Source organism: Elgaria multicarinata, chromosome 3 (genome assembly GCF_023053635.1).
Source record: "Elgaria multicarinata webbii isolate HBS135686 ecotype San Diego chromosome 3, rElgMul1.1.pri, whole genome shotgun sequence".
Taxonomy (NCBI): Eukaryota; Metazoa; Chordata; class Lepidosauria; order Squamata; family Anguidae; genus Elgaria; species Elgaria multicarinata.
The window spans coordinates 168295911-168318668 of record NC_086173.1 but is presented as its reverse complement, the minus strand read 5'-3'; the positions used below and the strand labels follow the sequence as shown (position 1 = coordinate 168318668).

General features: G+C 43.7%; 4 protein-coding genes across 4 annotated transcripts in view; 1 reads left to right on the top strand and 3 right to left on the bottom strand.

Annotated features, from left to right (window-relative positions):
- The window catches only part of LOC134396311 (zinc finger protein 345-like), a 190452-nt gene extending 181209 nt beyond the window's left edge, over nucleotides 1-9243 (bottom strand). The window contains exons 1-2 of the mRNA XM_063122759.1: nucleotides 9182-9243; nucleotides 6847-7301 (exon numbers count right to left, since the gene is read on the bottom strand). The gene's annotated coding sequence lies outside the window, so the exon portion shown is untranslated. The remainder of the gene's footprint in view (nucleotides 1-6846; nucleotides 7302-9181) is intronic.
- LOC134396281 (zinc finger protein 420-like) overlaps nucleotides 1-22758 on the top strand; it is a 918719-nt gene that overhangs the window by 494252 nt on the left and 401709 nt on the right. The window lies entirely within an intron of this gene.
- LOC134396393 (zinc finger protein 124-like) overlaps nucleotides 3180-22758 on the bottom strand; it is a 177938-nt gene continuing 158359 nt past the window's right edge. Inside the window, exons 3-6 of the mRNA XM_063122876.1 lie at nucleotides 5478-5604; nucleotides 5153-5256; nucleotides 4811-4937; nucleotides 3180-4247 (exon numbers count right to left, since the gene is read on the bottom strand). Of these exons, the coding sequence (XP_062978946.1) occupies nucleotides 3430-4247; nucleotides 4811-4937; nucleotides 5153-5256; nucleotides 5478-5604 (1176 nt within the window). The 3' untranslated portion in view covers nucleotides 3180-3429. The remainder of the gene's footprint in view (nucleotides 4248-4810; nucleotides 4938-5152; nucleotides 5257-5477; nucleotides 5605-22758) is intronic.
- LOC134396981 (zinc finger protein 107-like) overlaps nucleotides 22172-22758 on the bottom strand; it is a 62054-nt gene continuing 61467 nt past the window's right edge. The window contains exon 8 of the mRNA XM_063123596.1: nucleotides 22172-22750. Within this exon, the coding sequence (XP_062979666.1) occupies nucleotides 22172-22750 (579 nt within the window). The remainder of the gene's footprint in view (nucleotides 22751-22758) is intronic.

The window sequence follows — 22758 nt, the reverse complement described above, 5'->3', positions numbered from 1 at the left end:
ATTTCTCCTCCTCCTGGAGAAAGTTGGTGAAATTGTCCCCTCAAAAGGCCTTTGACAAAAGTCCTGAGCAAACTTGGCAGTCATGGAATAAGGGGAGAGGTCAGTAACTCGTTAAAGGACAGAAAGCAGACAGTAGGAATAAGTGGTCATTTCTCCCAAGGGAGGGAAGTAAATACTTATTATTATTATTATTATTATTATTATTATTATTATTATTTATATAGCACCATCAATGTACATGGTGCTGTACAGAGTAAAACAGTAAATAGCAAGACTCTGCCGCATAGGCTTACATTCTAATAAAATCATAATGAAACAATAAGGAGGGGAAGAGAATGCAAACAGGCACAGGGTAGGGTAAAACTAACAGTCAGTGAAGGTCAGTAATAAGCATACTGGGGTCCCACAGGGATTGGTACTGGGTAGGGTGACCATATGAAAAGGAGGACAGGGCTCTTGTATCTTTAACAGTTGCATAGAAAAGGGATTTTCAGCAGGTGTCATTTGTATATTCGAGAACCTGGTGAAATTCCCTCTTCATCACAACAGTTAAATGTGCAGGAGCTATACTAGAATGGCCAGATTTAAAAGAGGGCAGGGCTCCTGCAGCTTTAACTGTGGTGATGAAGAGGGAATTTCACCAGGTTCCACATATATACAAATGACACCTGCTGAAATTTCCTTTTCAATACAACTGTTAAAGATACAGGAGCTCTGCCCTCCTTTTCATATGGTCACCCTAGTACTGGGACCAATGTATCCCTTTGCAGCAAGACCATTGGCACGTTCTTCTGCATCCCCAACTCCTTTGGTTTCATTCCCCTCCTGCCAATTAGAGGGATCTGGAACTTTTTGCTCTTTCGAATTAAGCAAACAAGAAGCCACAGTTGTCATCTTCACACATGTTCTGTGTTGTAGGGTGTTAAGGAAAGCTTTGTAGATCCCCAAAGAGCACGTAATACCGGAAATAGATCCCATTTACAAAATTAAGATAAACTATTACACTAGGGTGATCCTATGAAAAGGAGGACAGGGCTCCTGTGCCTTTGTATTGAAAAAGGAATTTCAGCAGGTGTCGTTTGTATATATGGAGAACCTGGTGAAATTCCCCCTTCATCACACCAGTTAAAGCTGCAGGAGCTATACTAGAGGGACCAGATTTAAAAGAGGGCAGCTTTAACTGCTGTGATGAAGAGGGAATTTCACCAGGTTCCCCATATATACAAATGACACCTGCTGAAATTTCCTTTTCAATACAACTGTTAAAGATTTATTTATTTATTATTTATTTATTGCACTTATATAATGCTCCCATAACCAGGGCTCTTTGGGCGGTTTACAGAAATTCTAAAATTAAGATAAAAACGAGTATACAAAATTTAAAATTCTAAAATACAGTATAGATACAGGAGTCCTGTCCTCCTTTCCATAGGGTCACCCTACACAACCCACCTGCCGTCCCCACTCTTAGGGTGACCCTATGAAAAGGAGGACAGGGCTCCTGTATCTTTAACTGTTGCATAGAAAAGGGAAATTCAGCAGGTGTGATTTGTGGTGAAATTCCCTCTTCATCACAACAGTTAAAGCTGCAGGAGCTATACTAGAGAGACCAGATTTAAAAGAGGGCAGGGCTCCTGCAGCTTTAACTGCTGTGATGAAGAGGGAATTTCACCAGGTTCTCCATATATACAAATGACATCTGCTGAAATTCCCTTTTCAATACAACTGTTAAAGATACAGGAGCCCTGTCCTCCTTTTCATATGGTCATCCTAAATGATTTCCAAACAAAAAACACCCAGTGGATACAATCGGCGCTCTGATTGTGGTTACTTGCAGACACAGTGATGATATTTCTTATCTGGCCAATAACTAATGTCCTCTGGGTAGGCTAACCCTGTGAAAAGGAGGACAAGGCTTCCATATCCTTCACAGTTGTATTGAAAATGGAATTTCAGCGGGTCTCGTTGTTATGCATCAGCACCTGGTGAAATTCCCCCTTCATCACAACAGTTAAACATCACAACAATATAGCTAGAGTGACCAGATACAAAAGAAGGCAGGGCTCCTGCAGCTTTAGCTGGTGTGATGAAGAGGGAATTCAAGAAAGCTATCAAGACTGATCTCTTCTGGCAGGCCTATCCAGGGGGATTTTAGAAAGTTTTCAGAATGTTTTTGGATGTTTCAATAATGTATAATATGTTCTTAATTTAGTTTTATGTATTTTATATTTACTGTTGTTGCCTCGCCCCAATCAAAATGGAGAGGTGGGTAAATAATAATAATAACAACAACAACAATATCACCAGGTGCTGCATGCATACAAATGACACCTGCTGAAATTCTCTTTTCTATGCAACTGTTAAAGATACAGGAGCCCTGTCCTCCTTTCCATAGTGTTGGAAAAGTGCCCAGCTCTGAACCAGAGTTGCTAAGAAGCCAAGAAATTCCTAGATAAGCAAAATCAAGTGAATGTTCTCTTAAAGAAAAGTGAGTACCTATCTCTTTTAGTTAGGGTGACCATATGAAGAGGAGGACAGGGCTCCTGTATCTTTAACAGCTGCATAGAAAAGGGAATTCCAGCAGGTGTCATTTGTATGCATGTCACACCTGGTGAAATTTCCTCTTCAACACAACAGATAAAGCTGCAGGTGCCCTGCCCTCTTTTAAATCTGGTCACAGTATAACTGCAGCATAGCTCCTGCAGGTTTAACTGTTGTGATAAAGAGGAAATTTCACCAGGTGAGACATGCATACAAATGACACCTGCTGAAATTCCCTTTTCTATGCAACTGTTAAAGATACAGGAGCGCTGTCCTCCTTTTCATAGGGTCACCCTATACTACACAATACTTTGATGCCTCAGCCCCAACTTTCCTTGAGATGATCCAGTGACTAAAATACATCATAGTAAATACAAGATCTCATCTGTTAAAATTTAAACTAAATGCACAATACTTACTAAAAAACACAACCCCACACTGATCAGTGCAATCATTCAGGGCAGTCCTGGAGTCTTTAATAGACACTTATTATTTATTTATTTATTTTATTTATTACATTTTTATACCGCCCAATAGCCGAAGCTCTCTGGGCGGTTCACAAAAATTAAAACCATCATAAAACAACCAACAGGTTAAAAGCACAAATACAAAATACAGTATAAAAAGCACAACTAGGATAAAACCACGCAGCAAAATTGATATAAGATTAAAATACACTTAAACATACCAGAGATGGGGCCTTCCCTAAAGTAGGTGCCATAACGGAGAACTTCAGAATATAAAAACGTAAGAATAGCCCTGCTGCATTGTTTATTGTAGAAAAGCCCAAGGGATTGATTGGCTTCTTGCTTTATATTAGGCCTTCTTAAGGGCCTGTAACAATTCAAATATAGAATGAATGAATTGCTTTCCACACTCTGAGCACTTTCATGGCTTCTCTTTCATGTGAGTGCCTTGATGTCGCTTTAGGTATCTACTGAAAGCAAAGCGCTTTCCGCACTCAAGGCATTCATAGGGCTTCTCACCTGTGTGAGTGCTTTGATGTGTCTTAAGGTCTGTGCTGTAAACAAAGCTCTTTCCGCACTCAAGGCATTCATAGGGCTTCTTGCCTGTGTGAGCGCTGTGATGCCGCTTTAGGTACCTACTGTGAGCAAAGCTCTTTCCGCACTCAAGGCATTCATAGGGCTTCTCCCCTGTGTGGATTCTTTGATGTTGCGTTAGGTATATGCTGTGAGCAAAGCTCCTTCCGCAATCTAGGCATTCATAGGGCTTCTCCCCTGTGTGCGTGCTTTGATGAAATCTAAGATGGCTGCTCTGACTGAAGCTTTTTCCGCACTCTAAGCATTTATAAGGCTTCTCCCCTGTGTGGTTTCTTTGATGTCGCTTTCGGGTTGTGCTCTGAGCAAAATTCTTTCCGCATTCTAGGCATTCATAGGGCTTCTCCCCTGTGTGAATTCTTTTATGCGAGTTAAGTTTTGAGTTGCAACTGAATTGCTTCTCACACTCCAAGCACTGAAATCGTTTCTCTTGCGTGCAAAATCGTCGACGTTTGGTAAGGTGAATCTTCTGAGTCTTTAGGTATGGAGAGCTTTTACTCTGAAGCTTTCTTTTACTTGGTTCTTCTAGTATTGGAATTTCATGGGCGTCTGACCCTTCCAAAGAAATGGATTTGTTTTCCCTCTTCTCTTCAGTTTCAGTTTTCCTTCTCTGGTGTACGCCATTTTCCTTGCTCTTCCTGTGCTCACCTGAAAGAATAAAAATAGAAATCTTCCTGAAATCAGGGCACAAAACAAATGGTTTGCTGGTTTTATTAACAAGATTAAAAAAATGGTTGGAGAGGCAGATTCTTGTAAATGTTCACATAGACAAGTCATGGCAGTAATGGAGAATTTCAGCAAACCTGGTGTCTTAGGCTAGTTTAACTCTCAAGTGGGTGAAAGAAGGAACAGGCAGATTTGCTGTCCGGGACTTTTAATTGTAACCTATAGGAAAGACCTGGTGGATGGAAGTAAAAGTGGCAGAAACTTTGGGAGAAAGTGTCCGTGTCATCTTCGAATCCATGATGATGAGTGCTCTGAAAGGAAATCTTAGTTGGCATGGACATTGGAAGTTAGGGAACCCAATTTCAAAAAGCTCAGAGAAAACTTGTGTCAGATCCCGTAGCTTGAAATTAGGAAGGAAAACAAAGTTCAAGAGGGATGGGAGATCCCGAAAAGTTAAATTCTGATGGCACACTCATACTTCCAACTTGTAGGTCCTGTCAAGACAGCAAAGAGGAAGCCTTACTCAGAGGGGTCTCATTCCTTACCCAGAGAGGCCAGGATCCTACGATTCTCCTCCATGACTTCCTTGTGCAGAGTCCTTTGGCCTGGATCCAGCAGAGCCCACTCCTCCTCCGAGAAATGCACGGCCACCTCCTCAAAAGTCACCAGAACCTGAAAGCAGCAGAAGAAATGATGTTCTCTTTACGCATTATGTAGCAACATACGAAGACAAGGATGGTGAGGTCCTCCTTCTAAATGCCAGAGCTTCATGAGTGACATTCAAGGCCTTCCTAGAAGCCATCTTGGAGAAGAGCAAATGTGAAGGGGCAGGTTCTTCCAGGACCAAAGAGATGTGCAGGGGACAGAGAAACCCAGGACTCCCCTACCTGCCCAGGCTGCGCAGAAACTGCTTCCACTCCGCCACCAAGCGAAGGAGGCCTAGAAGGATCCCCCAGGATCTGTTCACTCTCTCTCTGGTTTTTTCCACTCCCTGTGAGGAAGGCAGAGAAGGTGGGAAGGTAAATTAACGTTCTTAAGCAATTGCATTTTCATTGCCTTATTGGAATCAATGTTTGTCCATATTACAAAGAACATATCTTTTTTGAGTCTCTCTCCATCCGCAAAATCAAGGAGAAAGTTAAAGCAGCTCATGCACCTCAGGAGTAATTGAGAAAGAGAGACCGTGAGGAAATACGTCCCCCTAATCCTTACCCAGTAAGGAGGGTCGTCCGTCACCCTCCTGCAAGATCCACCTGTCCAGCGGCCTCTGTGCGGTGTCCGATGGAGCCTTCTCTGCCTTGGGGAAAACTGTGGGCAATTTGGCCAACATCCCCTGGATCTCAAACAGGAGGGAGGATTCCAGAGAGAGAAGAGGGATTAGGAAGGAAAGAAATGGGTCAGGTGAAGGCCAAGGGCTGCGTTTCCCCATCTCTTTGCATTTCAGGGCTCCTTCTAAAGTTGATCTACCATCCAAACCACAGAGGACACTAAGTTATGTCTTTGTCAGGGGAGCCCATAAGGATGTGTGATTTGGGGCTAATAGCTCAATCCTGGCATAAGCAAAGTACTTCAACACCCTCCTAAAACCAACCAGGATGAATGATAGAATCTCCCAGACGTTCCCTGACACCCAGCATCTTTCGCTGTAAAGTTTGATGTCCACAAATGCTATTCCTGTCCTGTTGTGAAGACTCTGCCACCGGTTGAAGAAGGATCCCTTTCTTCCCCAGAACTTTACAAACTCATTCATTTCTCCTGTGATCAGGAGGGACTCCACTGTTTACACTATTTATTTATTTATTTATATTGCACCATCAGTGTACATGGTGCTGTACAGAATAAAACAATAAAATAGCAAAACCCTGCTGCGTAGGCTTACTTTCTAATAGAATCATAATAAAACACTAAGAAGGGGAAGAGAATGCACCAAACAGGCACAGGGTAGAGAAAAACTAACAGTATAAAAGTAAGATCAAAATCAAGTTTTAAAAGCTTGAGAAAAAAGAAAAGTTTTTAGCTGAGCTTTAAAAACTGCAATTGAACTTGTAGTTCGCAAATGTTCTGGAAGAGCGTTCCAGGCGTAAGGGGCAGCTGAAGAAAATGGACAAAGCCGAGCAAGGGAAGTAGAGACCCTTGGGCAGGTGAGAAACATGGCATCAGAGGAGCAAAGAGCACGAGCGGGTCAATAGTGTGAGGTGAGAGAGGAAAGATAGGAAGGAGCTAGACTGTGAAAAGCTTTGTATTTATTCCTGCTCTCTGAGGAAGCCATACTGATTCTTTTTCAGCAGGGCTTGTCCTTCTATATGCTTTTTTTGTTTTAGTAAAGCTTTCAACCAATTTAGCGAACTGCCTTGTAAATGGCTGCCACATTGGCCATTCTCCAGTCCTTGGGTACAGAGGCTGATCTTAGTAAAAAGCTGCAAATTATTGGTAGAAGATCCTTCAAGGAGGGCCTCTTCTTCACATTTAGCACAATTATTCCGGGGGAGGGGAGACATTGGAAATGGGGGCATCTCTTTTGTAATGCAACACAAAAGTTGAGATACTAGTGGGGAGTTTTATCAGGATGAAATTCTCTCACCTGCTCTTGGTCCTCTGCCTGGCTCAGGAGGAAGCCTTCTGCCAGGGCCACCGCCTGGTAACTGGTCTCCGCTCCACATTCTCTGACCCAGCTCTCCATCTCCGGGGGCAGGACAGCCAGGAACTGCTCCAGGACTACCAGGTCCAGCATCTGAGCTTTCGTGTTCCTTTCTGGCTTCAGCCAGTGACGGCAAAGGTGGTGGAGTTGGCTGCAAACTTCTCGGGGCCCTTCAGCCTCCTGGTAGCAGAAGTCTCTGAAGAGCTGGTGCTCTAGGTTGGTCCCACGCTGGTTCTCCTGGACTCTTCTTTCCCAGAGCTCCGTACTGCTCCCTTCCTGGATGATATGGGGGCCTTTTCCTGCCTCAGGGGCAGCAAAGTTCTGCTCTTCCATCTTCCACCAGGACTCAAAAATTCTCCTTGCTTTGCTCCAACTTCCCTCTTCAGGCAATGACTTTCCTGTAGGAATGAAAATTGGGAGCTGCGTTAAATATATATATATATATATATATATATATATATATATATATATTTGTGGCCAACTTAATACCCAGGACCTGTCTCTGATGGGTCCTTACAACCCTGGTCCCACAGGAACCAGGCTCCTGATTGAAAATGAGGTTCTGACTCTGCCCCAATGGGAGAGAGAGTGTAACCAGAGCTGACTTAAGGCTATTCAAAGTTAAATATGTTTAAAAAGTTTAAATTAAATCTTAAGCAAAGAAACAGTGAATATCCTTTCAAGTTATTAAGGAAATGCAACATACCACATAGGAAGCTTTAAGATACGAAGGGTTTATAAAGAAGGCAAATGTAAAAGAATATCACAATCACATATGTCAAGTGTGAAACATGTGTACACTATGCAAAATACACTGGTTTAACCCTTGCTAAGACCTCTTAGTAAACAACGTTAAAAAGACTACTTGACTCAACTAGCAGCAGTTGAACTGTTATTTAGCTCTAGTTAAACTTCCTAAAGTCCAAACTAGTTCAAAGCAATGTTAAAAACTTTCAGCCACATTAAGATTATTGTCTAGGGTGACCCTATGAAAAAGAGGACAGAGCTCCTGTATCTTTAACAATTGTATTAAAAAGGGAATTTCAGCAGGTGTCATTTGTATATATGGGGAACCTGGTGAAATCCCCTCTTCATCACAACAGTTAAAGCTGCAGGTGCCCTGTCCTCTTTTAAATCTGGTCACTCTAGTATAGCTCCTGCAGCTTTAACTGTTGTGATGAAGAGGGAATTTCACCAAGCGGCAGTTACTGTAGCCAAAACTCTTCCCACGGCCTGAGTTCGATCCCAGCGGAAGCTGGTTCTCAGGTAGCCGGCTCAGGTCGACTCAGCCTTCCATCCTTCTAAGGTCGGTAAAATGAGTACCCAGCTAGCTGGGGGAAAGGTAACTGCGACTGGGGAAGGCCATGGCAAACCACCCCGCTACAAAGTCTGCCAAGAAAACATCAGTAAAAGCAGGTGTCCCTCTAGGAGTCAGCAATGACTCAAGTGCTTGCAGGAGAGGTTCCTTTCCTTTCTCCATATATACAAACGACACCTGCTGAAATTCCCTTTTCTATGCAACTGTTAAAGATACAGGAGCTCTGTCCTCCTTTTCATATGGTCATCATATTATAGTCTACACTTTTGCAGAAAAGGAATGAAGGAGGGTGATTAAAGGGAAGGTGTAGCTCCCTATGCCAGGCACAGATCTGAAGAACAGGATGTTGCAGACCCAGAGGAAAGTTGGAAGAGGCTCCTCTTAGAACCCAGGGTGTAGAAGTCAAACGTGCAAACTGTGGCCCCAAAGGATCCAAAGCTAATCAAACAAAACTGTTAGCAAAACTTGGAGCTGTGCAAAACTAGGGCGACCCTATGAAAAGGAGGACAGGGCTCCTGTATCTTTAACAGTAACGTAGGAAAGAGAATTTCAGCAGGTGTCAATTGAAGTGGGTGAAATCCCCTCTTCATCACAACAGTTAAAGCTGCAGGAGCTATACTAGAGTGACCAGATTTAAAAGAGGGCAGCTTTAACTGCTGTGATAAAGAGAGATTTTCACCCTCTTCAATTGACACCTGCTGAAATTCCCTTTTCTACGTTACTGTTAAAGACACAGGAGCCCTGTCCTCCTTTCCATAGGGTCACCCTAGCAAAACAGAATACAGAAAATGAACTGCACCAAAGTCAAGTGGGTCAGCTGCTTGGGGGTCAGTGTCTCTATCTATCCCCTCCTCACCCCAAAACCTGCCCCCCTCCGCCCCAGGCTCCCTCCCTTCTCTGCTCCTGCACTGGGGGGGGGCTCTTTCCACCCCCTGGGACCCCCTTGCATTCTGCACCCACCTGCTCCTCTGCAGGGGAAAAGAGGCTGCAAATGCAAACACCATGCAAACCTCCCAGGCTGCTTTCCAAAGGGGGGGGAGAGGAGGAGGAGGAGGAAGTGAGCGCATTCAAACAACCTGGGCTCTTCAAGGGGCCTCTCTAGGACCCAGCACACTCGCTCCTTTTAACCCTTAGATGGAGGCAACACCAAAGAGCTGCAGTGGATTCTTCCAAATGCTGGCCGGTGGATATTATAGGATGTCAGCACCATTGCACGCCCACAGTCCTCCCCCTCTGGGGCAGCCCCTCTTTCCCCACCCACCATCCTGTGGCATGAACCGCTTCGCCCCCACTCCTCCTCCTTCCTCCCTCTCTGCCACTTCTGTCAATAAAATCCATTCTGTCCCGTTTTTGTTTAATGTAGGGTGACCCTATGGAAAGGAGGACAGGGCTCCTGCATTTTTAACAGTTGCATAGAAAAGGTGATTTCAGCAGGTGTCATTTGTATATATGGAGAACCTGGTGAAATTCCCTCTTCATCACAACAGTTAAAGCTGCAGGAGCCCTGCCTTCTTTTAAATCAGGTCACTCTAGTATAGCTCCTGCAGCTTTAATTGTTGTGAGGAAGCGGGGATTTCACCAGGTGCTGAATGCCTACAAATAACTCCTACTGAAATTCCCTTTTCAATACAACTGTTAAAGATACAGGAGCCCTGTCCTCCTTTTCATAGGGTCACCCTAATGACCCTATGGAACGGAGGACAGGGCTCCTGCATCTTTAACTGTTGTGATGAAGAGGGAATTTCAGCAGGTGTCATTTGTATATATGGGGAATCAGGTGAAATTCCTTCTTTATCACAACAGTTAAAGCTGCAAGAGCCCTGCCCTCTTTTAAATCTGGTCACTCTAGTATAGCTCCTGCATCTTTAACTGTTGTGAGGAAGCAGGGATTTCACCAGGTGCTGAATGCCTACAAATGACTCCTACTGAAATTCCCTTTTCAATACAACTGCGAAGGATACAGAAGCCCTGTCCTCCTTTTCATAGGGTCAGCCTACCCAGAGGGCGTTAGTTATTGGCCGGATAAGAAATATCATCACCGAATCTGCAAGTACCCACAATCAGAGCATGGATTGTATCCACTGGGTGCCTTTTTCGTTTGGAAAGTCCCACTTTGAGAGGGTCCCAGTCTTGAAAGCAGCCTACAAATAATGATGGCGAGATAGACAGGGCAGTGAGCTGGGTGGAGACGAAAGGAAAGAGTCGTAGAAGCCATAGCTCAGTGGTTAGAGCACCTGCTTTGCATGCAGGAGGTCCCAGGTTAGATCTGCAGCATCTCCAGATCTTAAACACTGGAGCTGCCTTGAAAAAATCCTGCCTGAAACCGTGGAGAGCCATTGCTGCCACCCAGTGTTGACACTATTGAGCTAGATGGACCCATGGTCTGACTCTGTACAAGCTCCCTCCCAATGTTTCTGCTGGCAGCCTGGGAGACTGTGGAGTAATGGTGAGATGTGTAATAGAGCCAGTGTGGTGTAGTGGCTAAGGTGTTGGGCTGGGAATCGGGAGATCCGGGTTCTAGTCCCCCCTCGGCCATGGAAACCCATTGGGTGACTTTGGGCCAGTCACAGACTCTCAGCCCAACCCACCTCACAGGGTTGTTGTTGTTGTTGTGAGGATAAAGTGGAGAGAAGATTCCAGAGTCATGGGAGCATTCTATAATAATTTTAATTCCGAAACCGGATAAGGACTTGACTCTCCCTGATTCATATAGACCAATTTCGTTAATAAATCAAGATGCTAAAAAATTTTCAACTATTTTGGCTAAAAGGTTAAATAAATGTATAGCTAATTATGTAGGGGAAGACCAATGTGGTTTCATAGCAGGTAGACAGATGCACACATTAATAGGTAGAGTTCTGAATGTAATACAGGGGATAAAATAGTCAAAGAATAAGGCGGGTATTTTAGCGTTAGATATTTTTAAGGCTTTTGATTGTGTGAGTTGGCAAACTTTAAAGTTGGTTTTAAATAAAATGGGATTTGGTATTAAATGTAGAGCAATAATAGAGCAGTTATATTCTAAAAACACAGCCGTAGTGGTAGTAAACGACGGAATAACGGATAAGATACGACTAGCCAGAGGGACGAGACAAGGATGCCCACTCTCGCCAGTCCTGTTTGTATTGGTGATGGAATTGTTGGCAAACGCAATAAGAGAAGATGGGGAGATAGAGGGGATAGGTAGCAGTAATAAAATAAAGTTGAATATGTTTGCAGATGACACATTGATCACTATTAGGGATCCTATAGGTAAAATGGAAAGAATTAAACAGCAGTTGAAAGAATTTGAAGAAGTTATGGGGTTAAGAATAAATTGGGCAAAATCGGAATTGATGTTATTTAATTATACTAAAAAGGAAGAAAAGGAATGGGAAGGGAAGGCTTCAGTTTTGAAAAGCAAAGAAAAAATTAAATATTTGGGTATTAAGATTACTAAAAATTTAGAAGATTTGGAAAGTGAGAATTTAAATGGATTGAAAAAAGAGATAGTAGAAAAGTTAAAGAAGTATAAGAAACTGAATCTTTCTTGGTTTGGAAGAATAGCTTTAATAAAGATGAAAATTTTACCTAGGATCAATTTTTTCTTTAGGATGTTACCAATAAGAATTTCAGATTTAGAGTTAAAAAGTTGGCAGAATCTTATAAATAACTACTGTAATGCTGAGAAGAAATCAAGGATTAATAAAAGTAAATGGTATTTAAGCCAAAAGAAGGGTGGATTGGGTCTCCCAAACCTTGAGTACTATTATATAGCAAACAGGTTAAGACATATTGTTGAAGCAATTTTAGGGGTAGGGGACTTAGAATGGATGGAGGAAAATACATTAGGTAATATTGAGTTAAAATTGCAGAATGTATTTTTTAAGGAGAAAGGGAAGGGTAAATGGCTTAATGATTTAGATAATCACTTTTTGAAGTTCCATTGGGAACTTTGGAATAAATATAAAAAGGAACTGCTTTCAAGTAATTCCTCCTTAACACCGGTGATAATGCTAAAGAAATTTCCTGAAAACTTAAAGAATAGATTAAGCAAAGTTTTAAAAGAAAAAACAAATTGAAATTAAGAGAATGGTTAAGGGGGATGAATACAAGAGAGAGGTTGGAAGAAGTTTTAAAAGATTTAAAATTAACGTGGTTAAACTATGGGCAATTGGAACAATGGACTAAAAATTGGATAAGAGAAAATGGAGAGTGTGGAGAGAGGACGAAATTTGAGGAATTAATTGAAAAAAAGAAATTGATAAGGGACAAAATATAGGGACAAAAGGGTTAATGAGTCAACTATATAATATATTAGTTGAGAAAGGAGTGTTGGATAGTGTCGGGAAAGTGGTTTGGGAGTCTGATTTGAAGATACAAATAGGACAGCAGAGATGGGAAGGACTATGGAGACAGAGAGTGTTGAGAAATATGTCAGTAAGAATAAAGGAGAATTACTATAAACTTGTATGGAGGTGGTATTTAACTCCGGTCAGATTAAATAAGATTAATAAGCAGCTTTCAGCAGATTGCTGGAGGGGTTGTGGAGAAAAAGGAACGTATTTACATATGTGGTGGGATAGTAAACATGTGCAAAAGTTGTGGAAGATGGTGTTCTTTGAGATTGAGCAGATTGTGGGATTTAAAGTAGAGGTTACACCAAGGATTGCATTACTCTCACTGCAAGAAGAACTTAAATGTAATAAAGAAACGAAAGAACTGATAACGAACCTGCTGACGGCTGCGAGGCTGATTGTAGCTAGGAACTGGAAGATTCAAAGAGACTATTATATTGAAGAATGGTATAAAGAAGTGTGGGACATTGCTATAAATGATAAATTGACATGTAATATTAAAATGAAAAGAGGTATAGTAAAAATGAATGATTTTGAGGGTATATGGAAAAAGTTCCTAGAGTTTGTGTTCTCTAAAGGAAGTGGGGAACCACCAACAGATGAAACTATGAGTTTTTGGAAACAGGAATGAGATCCCGAGGTGGGGGGAGCACTGTTATGTTTAGTATAAATATGTTTAATAGGTTACATTTGAATATTTGATATTAAGGCAATTTTATGTTTATGTATCAAGTGATTTTTATTTGCTGTTTTTGTTGTTGTTGTATAGTGTTTAATAATAAAAATTTTAAAATTAAAAAAAAAAAAAAGTGGAGAGGAGGATTATGTACACCGCCCTGAGTTCCTTGAAGCATCAAGTTGGTTGCTCTGACCGAAGCTTTTTCCGCACTCTGAGCATTGATAAAGCTTCTCAACTCAGTGAATTCTTTGATGTTGATTAAATTGTGGGTTATCACTGAAATTATTTATTTATTTGCAAAGGTTAACGATCACTGTAGCTAGGCTGTCTCTGTCCAGATAAGGGCACAGTTGGTATATCAGCCTAAGCTGATAAAAGGTGTTCAGTGCCATTGAGTCCACCTGTGCCTCAAGTGACAGTTCTGGATTTATTTATTTATTTATTACATTTATATACCGCCCCACAGCCGAAGCTCTCCAAGTCCACACCCCAAACTGGCAAAGGTCGTCCAACAGGGCAGCCAAGGCAGTTCTGTTCCAATACCAGGCCTGAAGCCTGATTGAAATAGATCTAGATAATCCATTTCATTCAAGAGTGCCTGGAGTTGTCCTACAACCAACCGCTCAAGCACCTTGTCCAGGAAGGGGACGTTAGCTGCCAGCCTAGAATTGTTAACATCCTCCAGGTCCAGGTTAGGAATTTCAGGAGTGGTCTAATTTCTGCCTCTTTTAAAGAGGTCGGCACCACTCCCTCTCTCAGGGAGGAATTTCAAACCTCCATGACCCAGATGTCAATCCCCTCCGTATTTATTATTATTATTATTATTATTATTATTATTATTATTATTATTATTATTTATATAGCACCATCAATGTACATGGTGCTGTACAGATAACACAGTAAATAGCAAGACCCTGCCGCATAGGCTTACAATCTAATAAGTTGTAGTAAACAATAAAGAGGGAAGGAGAATGCAAACAGGCACAGGGAAGTGTAAACAGGCACCAGGTAGGGTGAAGCTAACAGTATAGAGTCAGAACAAACTCAATATTTGAAGGCTATAGGGAAAAGAAAAGTTTTTAGCTGAGTTTTAAAAGCAGTGATTGAGTTTGTAGTTCTCAAGTGTTCTGGAAGAGCATTCCAGGCGTAAGGGGCAGCAGAAGAAAAAGGACGAAGCCGAGTAAGGGAAGTGGAGGTCCTTGGGCAGGCGAGAAACATGGCATCAGAGGAGCGGAGAGCACGAGCGGGGCGATAGTGTGAGAGGAGAGATAGGCAGGAGCTAGACGGTGAAAAGCTTTGAAGGTCAACAGGAGACGTTTATATTGGATTCTGGAGTGAATTGGAAGCCAATGAAGAGATTTCAGAAGTGGAGTGACATGGTCAGAGCGGCGGGCCAAGAAGATGATCTTAGCGGCAGAGTGGTGGACAGAGACCAGCGGACTGATGTGAGACGAAGGAAGGCCAGAGAGAAGAAGGTTGCAGTAGTCCAACCGAGAGATAACCAGTGTGTGAACGAGAGTCTTGGCAGAAGAGACAGACAAAAATGGTCGAATCCTGGCAATATTATACAGGAAGAAACGACAGGGTTTAGCTACTGCCTCGATATGAGGAATAAAGGAGAGCGAGGAATCAAATATAAAGCCAAGACTACGATCTTCCTTGACCGGAGTAAGTGTGACATCGTTGACAGTAAGAGAGAATGAGAGTGAGGAGAAGGTTTAGGAGGGAAAACAAGCAGTTCAGTTTTTGCCATATTAAGTTTCAAACGACAATGAAGCAGCCAGGCTGAGATATCTGAAAGACATGCCGAGATACGATTGTGAACATCAGGAGAAAGTTCTGGAGATGAGAGATATAATTGTGTATCATCGGCATACAGGTGATATTGGAGGCCATGAGATTGAATAAGCTTACCCAAGGGCAGCATGTATAAAGAAAACAACAACGGGCCAAGCACCGAGCCTTGCGGAACCCCTACTGAAAGGGGAAAAGAGGAGGACGAGTTGCCGTTAGCCAACACGCTGAAAGAGCGACCCTCTAGATAGGAGGCGAACCAGCACTCCTATCGAATCAGCCCAGCACCCCAGCACTCCAGCCTATCAAGATCACTTTGAAGTTTGTTTCTGTCTTCCAGGGTATTAGCTATCCCACCCAATTTTGTGTCATCTGCAAATTTGATAAGCGTTCCCTGCACCTCCTCGTCCAAATCATTAATAAAAATGTTGAAGAGCACTGGGCCCAGGACTGAGCCCTGCGGTACCCCACTCGTTGCCTCTCCCCAGTTTGAGAAGGTTCCATTGATAAGTACTCTTTGAGTCCGATTCTGTAGCCAACTGTGAATCCACCTAATAGTTGTTCCATCTGGCCCACTTTTAGCTAGTTTGTTAATCAGAATGTCATGTGGTACTTTGTCAAAAGCTTTGCTGAAGTCAAGATATATGACGTCCACAGCATTCCCACAGTCCACAAGGGAGGTTACCTTATCAAAAAATGAGATCAAATAGTCTGACATGATTTGTTCCTGACAAATCCATGTTGGCTTCTAGTGATCACCACATTGATTTCAAGGTGTTTCCAGATTGACTTCTTTGTAATCTGCTCCAGAATTTTCCCAGGGATGGATGTCAGACTGACTGGTCTGTAGTTCCCAGGTTCCTCCTTTTTGCCCTTTTTGAAGATAGGGACAACGTTAGCCCTCCTCCAGTCATCCGGCACCTCACCCGTCTTCCATGATTTTGCAAAGATAATAGACAAAGGTTCTGAGAGTTTTTCCACTAGCTCTTTGTGGAAGCTGTGTTGATATTTTTCAGCAGGGCTTGTCCTTCTATATGCTTACATTTTAAAATCTTTAATCATTCTTTCAACCAATTTACGTTAAGCCAACCGGCCTGTAAATTGGTGTTACATTGGCCATTCTCCAGTCCTTTGGCAGAGAGACGGATCTTAGGAAAACATTGCTTATTTGTGTTAGAAGATCCCCTGAGGAGGGCCTGCTCTACACATTAGGCACAACTATTCTTGGGGTGGGTGGGTTGGAAATTGGGGCATCCCTTCCTTAGAAGACATGCAAAAAAAACCCAAAACACGTTGAGATACTAGTGGGGAGTTCTAAGATTTCAATCCCTTGGAGTCATCAGGATGAAATGCTCTCACCTGCTCTTTGTCCTCCGCCTGGCTCAGGAGGAAGCCTTCTGCCAGGTCCACCGCCTGGGAACTGGTCTCCACTCCACATTCTCTGACCCAGCTCTCCATCTCCCGGGGCAGGACAGAGAGGAATTTCTCTATCACCACCAGGTCCAGTATCTGAGCTTTTGTGTTCCTTTCCGGCTTCAGCCACTGACAGCAAAGGTGGTGGAGTCGGCTGCAAACCTCTCGGGGGCCCTTGGCTTCCTGGAAACAGAATTCCCTGAAGCGCTGGTGCTCTACTTCTGAACTGATGTTGCTCTCAGCCTGGTTCTCCTGTACTCTTCCTTCCTGGATGATATGGGGGGATTTTGCTGCAAAGTTTTGCTCTTCCATCTTCACTCTCTTCTCCATCTATGCTATCAACAGGACTCAAAGGGTCTCCTTGCTTTGCTCCCTCTTCAGGCAAGGACTTCCCTGTAGGAATTGAAATGGGCAGCGGCATGAATTAGATACAGCTTTGGCTAACTTAATACCCAGGACCTGTCTCAAACGGGTCTCTACAATCTTGGTCCCACAGGAATCAGGCACATGGGAGGCTATTCAAAGTTACAGATGTTTGAAAGTTAATTTTAAACTTTAAGCAAGAAAAAGGTGAATAGGCCTCAAACTTTTTAAACAAATGAAACATGTCACACGGGAAGCCTTGAGATATGTTTTGTAAAGAAAACAAACGCAAAAGAACATCACATACAGCAGCGAAATGTGAAACATGCAATGATTACCAGGAAATACATGTGTACACTATGCCAAAACAACAACATCCACTACAGTTTAACTCTTGCTAAGGCCCGTTTATAAAAAGAAAATGTTAAAAGAGTTCTCGGCCCAACTAGCAGCAGTTAAATTGTTATTTAGCTCCACTTAAATCTTCCACCAATCAAAACGAGTTCAATGCAATGTTAAAAGGTTTCAACTATATGACATTATTATTATTATTATTATTTATTTATATAGCACCATCAATGTACATGGTGCTGTACAGATAACACAGTAAATAGCAAGACCCTGCCGCATAGGCTTAGATTTCTACAGGAAAGGAATGAAAGGGGGATTAAAAGGAAGGTGGAGCTCCGTATTCCAGGCACAGATCTGAAGAACAGGATGTTGCAGACGCAGAGGAAAGTTGGAAGTGACTCCTCTTAGAATCCAAGGCGTAGGACTCAAACATGCAAACTGTGGCCCAAAAGGATCCAAACTAGCAACAAAAAAAGACCTGTTAGCAAAACTTGAAACTATGCAAAACAGAACAACAGAAAATGAGCAGACCCAAAGTCAGCTTCTCTTAAGTTTCAGTCTCTTTTTGATTCACTTGGAATCATCCAGGGTTCGCCCCTGCCTGAGCACTGGATCCCCTGTGTGTCACCTAGATGAACAGGTTTGACTCCTGGATGATCCAGGGATAAACCTTAGGTCTAGCTAGGGCCTGTGTCCCCTCAACTTCCTTGCCTTCTGATTGCGCTTTTTATGACTTTTCAGTTGTCAACTAGAAAAGTGGATTGCTGGGCAGCAACCTGACACAACAGTCTCTCTCCCCACCCCAGTTTTAGGCAGCTCATGTTACGGCCTTAGCAGGGTGTTCAGGAACAGTCTGGGCTCATGAAGCCACTAGCCATGAGGAGGAAAACACACACAGGGCAACTTCTGCTCATGGAGGCCTCTTGTTTCACACCTGGACCATTGCTTTGGGAGCAGGACTGAGTCCATCTCAGGCTCCAGAACCGTTCTGCCCTCCAGGGGGGAAAAAAACCCCGGTCTGCTGCTGAACCAGAGTTTCTCTCCCCATCCCTTCCATGGCCTCCTTCTGAGCCCCCTCTGTTCCCACCCACTCACTTCTCACCAGGCTTCACTTCTTATGAAACAAAATCGCCCCAGGTTCCTTTGAAAGGCATCAAGGCTAATGTCAAGCAAAGGTAATTCAGTTTAAAACAGGGGAGAGGAAACAAAACTAAATGCAATGCAGAAATGGCACCAGAAGAGATTTTTCCTAACTGATGGGACGTTCCTCCTCCCCACCCAGGGTCTTTCCTCTTGTGTCCCTCCCAGACTCCCCCTTTTTCTCCAGCCTTCCCTTCCAGGATCCCCTAATGATGGGGAGGGAAGGAGGTGCCCCAATTGGGTCAGTCCCCTGGGGGGCAGGGGGCCCTATCTCTCTCTCTCTCTCTCTCTCTCTCTCTCTCTCTCTCTCCACACTCACCCACCCCTGCCCCAAACCTGCCCTTGGCTCCCTCCCTTCTCTGCTCCTGCCCTGGGGGGCCTTTTCCACCCCCTCCACCCCCTGGGACCGCCTAGTATATTGCCCTCACCTGCTCCTCTGCAGGGGGAAGAGAGGCTGCAGGCGTCGGACCCACGGGGCTGGCAGGGGGAGGGGGAGAATTCCAGGCTCCTTTGCCATGGGGGGAGGATGGGGAAGTGTGGGGCGGGAAGGGAGGGAGGGGCCTCATCCAGCCTTTGCTCTGGGACCCAGCCCCCTCTCCTCCTCTTTAACCCTTCGATGGACTCAACTCAAAAGGGCCGCAGAGGCTCCTCCTCGGGGCTCCTGGCAGAGACGGGGACCTGGGGGGGCTTTTAGCCCGCAGCCGCATCGCCGCCCCACACTCTCCTGGGGGCTTCGCAGGTCTTGGCACAAATTGGTTTTCCTTTGGGTGCAGGACGCAGCCTGCCACGTGCACTGGCCGGTGGAGCCTGGAGGTCTATTATGGGATGTCAGCAGTATTGCACGTCCACTGTCCAACCCCTCTGGGGCAGCCCCTCTCCCCCACCCCCGTTGGCATGAAACCCCTTCCCTCCCCCCTAACTTTTCCTCCTTCCTTCCTCTTCCTCCCTCCCTTCGCCACTTCCATCAATTCAATCCATCACTTCAGATCTCTGCTTTCTCCCCTCCAAACGTGCATGCAAAAGGCGGTATTATCATTGCCAAAGCAAGCAGTGGCGCTGCTCCCATTGGTGTGCACCTGAGAGCATCATAGAATCATAGAATAGCAGAGTTGGAAGGGGCCTGCAAGGCCATCGAGCCCAACCCCCTGCTCAATGCAGGAATCCACCATAAAGCACCTGTCCAGCTGCCTCTTGAAGGCCTCTAGTGTGGGAGAGGCCTGAGGCTGGATCACACCAAGGGTCCCTGTGGTTCAGCGCTCTCTTCACACACGCTGTCGACCCACAAGCTCGACACGGATGTAACAGCACCCTCCTGCCCATGTCATTGTAGTCTTATTTTTTTAAAAAACAATCAATCTAATACCCATTTTAAAGCCCCAGATTTTGGAGAAGATATGAACCAAGATCCCAGATTCACAGTGTTGACACAGGCATTATCACTGCTGAGATCCTAGTGATATAGGGCAGGATACAAATGTTTTAAAAATAAATAAATATTCTCAACCCAAGTGCTTTGCCATCAAGCAAGTGGACTCTGAAGAAGGGCCCTGTGGTCATCCTGCTAAGGAACGTGGAAGAGTGTCATGGCCTTATCCATGGCACAAGGTCCATCGCTCTTGCCATGTCCAACAACTGCCTGCACCAGGAAGCCCTCAATGGAGAGGCTGAGGGCCAGAAGATCTGCCTGCCTGCCAAGGACCCGCCTTGCTCCTTCTGACTCACCTCTCCCCTTCCAATTCAAGTGTCGCCAAGTCCCCGTTTGTCTAGCATTTGCCATTAGCAACAACAAGAGACACAGACAGACTGTGGACCAAGTTGGCCTCTATCTGCCTTCACCTGTTTTCCACCATGGACACAAGTCTACCTTGCCAGGAGTCATTTGCACCCACTGGCTGACCTCAAGATTCAAGTCATTGATGGACAAGAACAAGGACATTACAGGGGCCGCCCTGAAGTTTACACTGAGAATAGTAGTATTTAGGGAAGGTTTAGAAAGATAAAAGATGTAACAATGAATGCAGTTAGTTAAACCTCTTATTATATTTGATTTTCTTCTAATCTGCCACCCTTGGTGAATTCAATTCCCTTGTTAAACACCGAACTGCTCTTTGCTGGTACAAATAGAAGATTAATCTCCCCATGGTGAAGGGGACTCATGTCATCAGGCAACCTTTATTCCTCCTAGATGACCAGGCAAGTGCCCAAGCCAGGACTACTCAGGCAGATTTCCTGGAGCCTTCCCTGGCTCCAGAGAAAGGTCCTTTCACAGAGATATGCTTATATGAATTTTCTATGTGTCATTAAGGTTTGATGGGTCCTTTTCCAGCTTCAATGGCTGCCAGTCCCAGTCTGGGCCTGATTCAAAGTGCTGGTATTAACATTTAAAGCCCTACACAGCTTGGGGCCAGGCTATCTGAAGGAATGCTTCCTATTAGAATTTACTGGACTCTTCCCTATGTGTGATCATAGAATTATAGAATAGCAGAGCTGGAAGGGGCCTACAAGGCCCTTGGGCAGGTTTCTCGCCTGCCCAAGGGCCTCTACTTCCCTTGCTCGGCTTCGTCCATTCTCTTCTGCTGCCCCTTACGCCTGGAACGCTCTTCCAGCACATTTGAGAACTACAAGTTCAACCGCAGCTTTTAAAGCTCAGCTAAAAACTTTTCTTTTTCCTAAAGCTTTTAAAACTTGATGTTGTGCAGACTTCTACTGTTACTTTCTACTGTTAGTTTTACCCTACCCTGTGCCTGCTTACCCTACCCTGTACCTGTTTGCATTCTCTTCCCCTCCTTATTGTTTTACTATGATTTTATTAGATTGTAAGCCTATGCGGCAGGGTCTTGCTATTTACTGTTTTACTCTGTACAGCACCATGTACATTGATGGTGCTATATAAATAAATAAATAATAATAATAATAATCGAGTCCAACCCCCTGCTCAAAGCAATCTTCAATGCAATTTCAGGTCTTTGCAATGATGGACACTTATTGCACACACTTTGAGCATTAATAGAACTTCTGCCTCTATGAATTCTTTGATGGGATATATGACTTATACTATGACTGAAAGTCTTTCCACATTCTTGAGCATAGTTAGGGCTTCTCCCCTGTATGGATACTTGGATGGAATATAAAACTAATACTATAAATGCAGCACTTTATACACTCCCCAGCATGGATTCTGTGATTTTTTTAAGGTTCATACTTTAACAGAAACTCTCTCTGGGTTTATTTATTTATTGAATTTCCATACCGCCCAATAGCCAAAGCTCTCTGGGTGGTTTCTTCTTTAGTTCTGGTTACATACATTACATAAATCAAACAATATCTTAATTCACAAACATAAATGCATTAATTCTGCTCTGTCAAAAGCGCTTTCCACATACAGAGCATTCATAGAGTTTTTTCCCGTGTGGATCGTTTGATGTAACGTGCAACATCTGAATTGCTTTCCAAACTCTGAGCACTTCTATGGCATGGCCTCTCTGTGAATTCTTTGATGTCGTTTAAGGTGTCCACTGTCAATAAAGCGCTTTCCAAACTCAGAGCACTCATAGGGCTTCTCGCCTGTGTGGATTCTGTGATGGTTTTAAGGCTTGTGATGGAAGTGAAACTCTTTCCACATTCAGAGCATTTAAAGGGCTTTTCCCCTGTGTGTATGCTTTCATGCTGTTTAAGGCGATTGTTCCTGCTGAAACCCTTTCCACATTCAGAGCATTTAAAAGGCTTTTCCACTGTGTGGATGATTTGATCTAATTTAAGACTACTGCTCTAAGTGAAACCCTTTCCACATTCAGAGCATTTAAAGGTCTTTTCGCCTGTGTGGATAATCTGATGTGCTTTAAGACTACTGCTCTAAGTGAAACCCTTTCCACGTTAAGAGCATTTAAAGGGCTTTTCACCTGTGTGGATAATCTGATGTGCTTTAAGACTACTGTTCTGAGTGAAACCCTTTCCACATTCAGAGCATTTAAAGGGCTTCTGCCCTGCGTGAATGCTTTCATGCTGTTTAAGGCGATCGCTACTGCTGAAACCCTTTCCACATTCAGAGCATTGAAAGGGCATCTCCCCAGTGTGAGTGCTTTCATGCCGTTTCAGGTGATCTTTCCTGCTGAAAACGTTTCCACACTCAGAGCATTTAAAGGGCTTTTCGCCTGTGTGAATAATTTTATGTGCTTTAAGACTACTGCTCAGAGTGAAACTCTTTCCACATTCAGAGCATTTAAAGGGCTTCTCCTCTGTATGTATATTTTGATGTGCTTTCAGTTTCCAGCGATCAGTGAAACCCTTTCCACACTCAGAGCATTTAAAGGGCTTCTGCCCTGTGTGGATAATTTGATGTGCTTTAAGACTACCCCTCTGAGTGAAACTCTTTCCACATTCAGAGCATTTAAAGGGCTTTTCACCTGTGTGTATAATTTGATGTTTCCTGAGATTTACACGAAAAGTGAAACGCTTTCCAC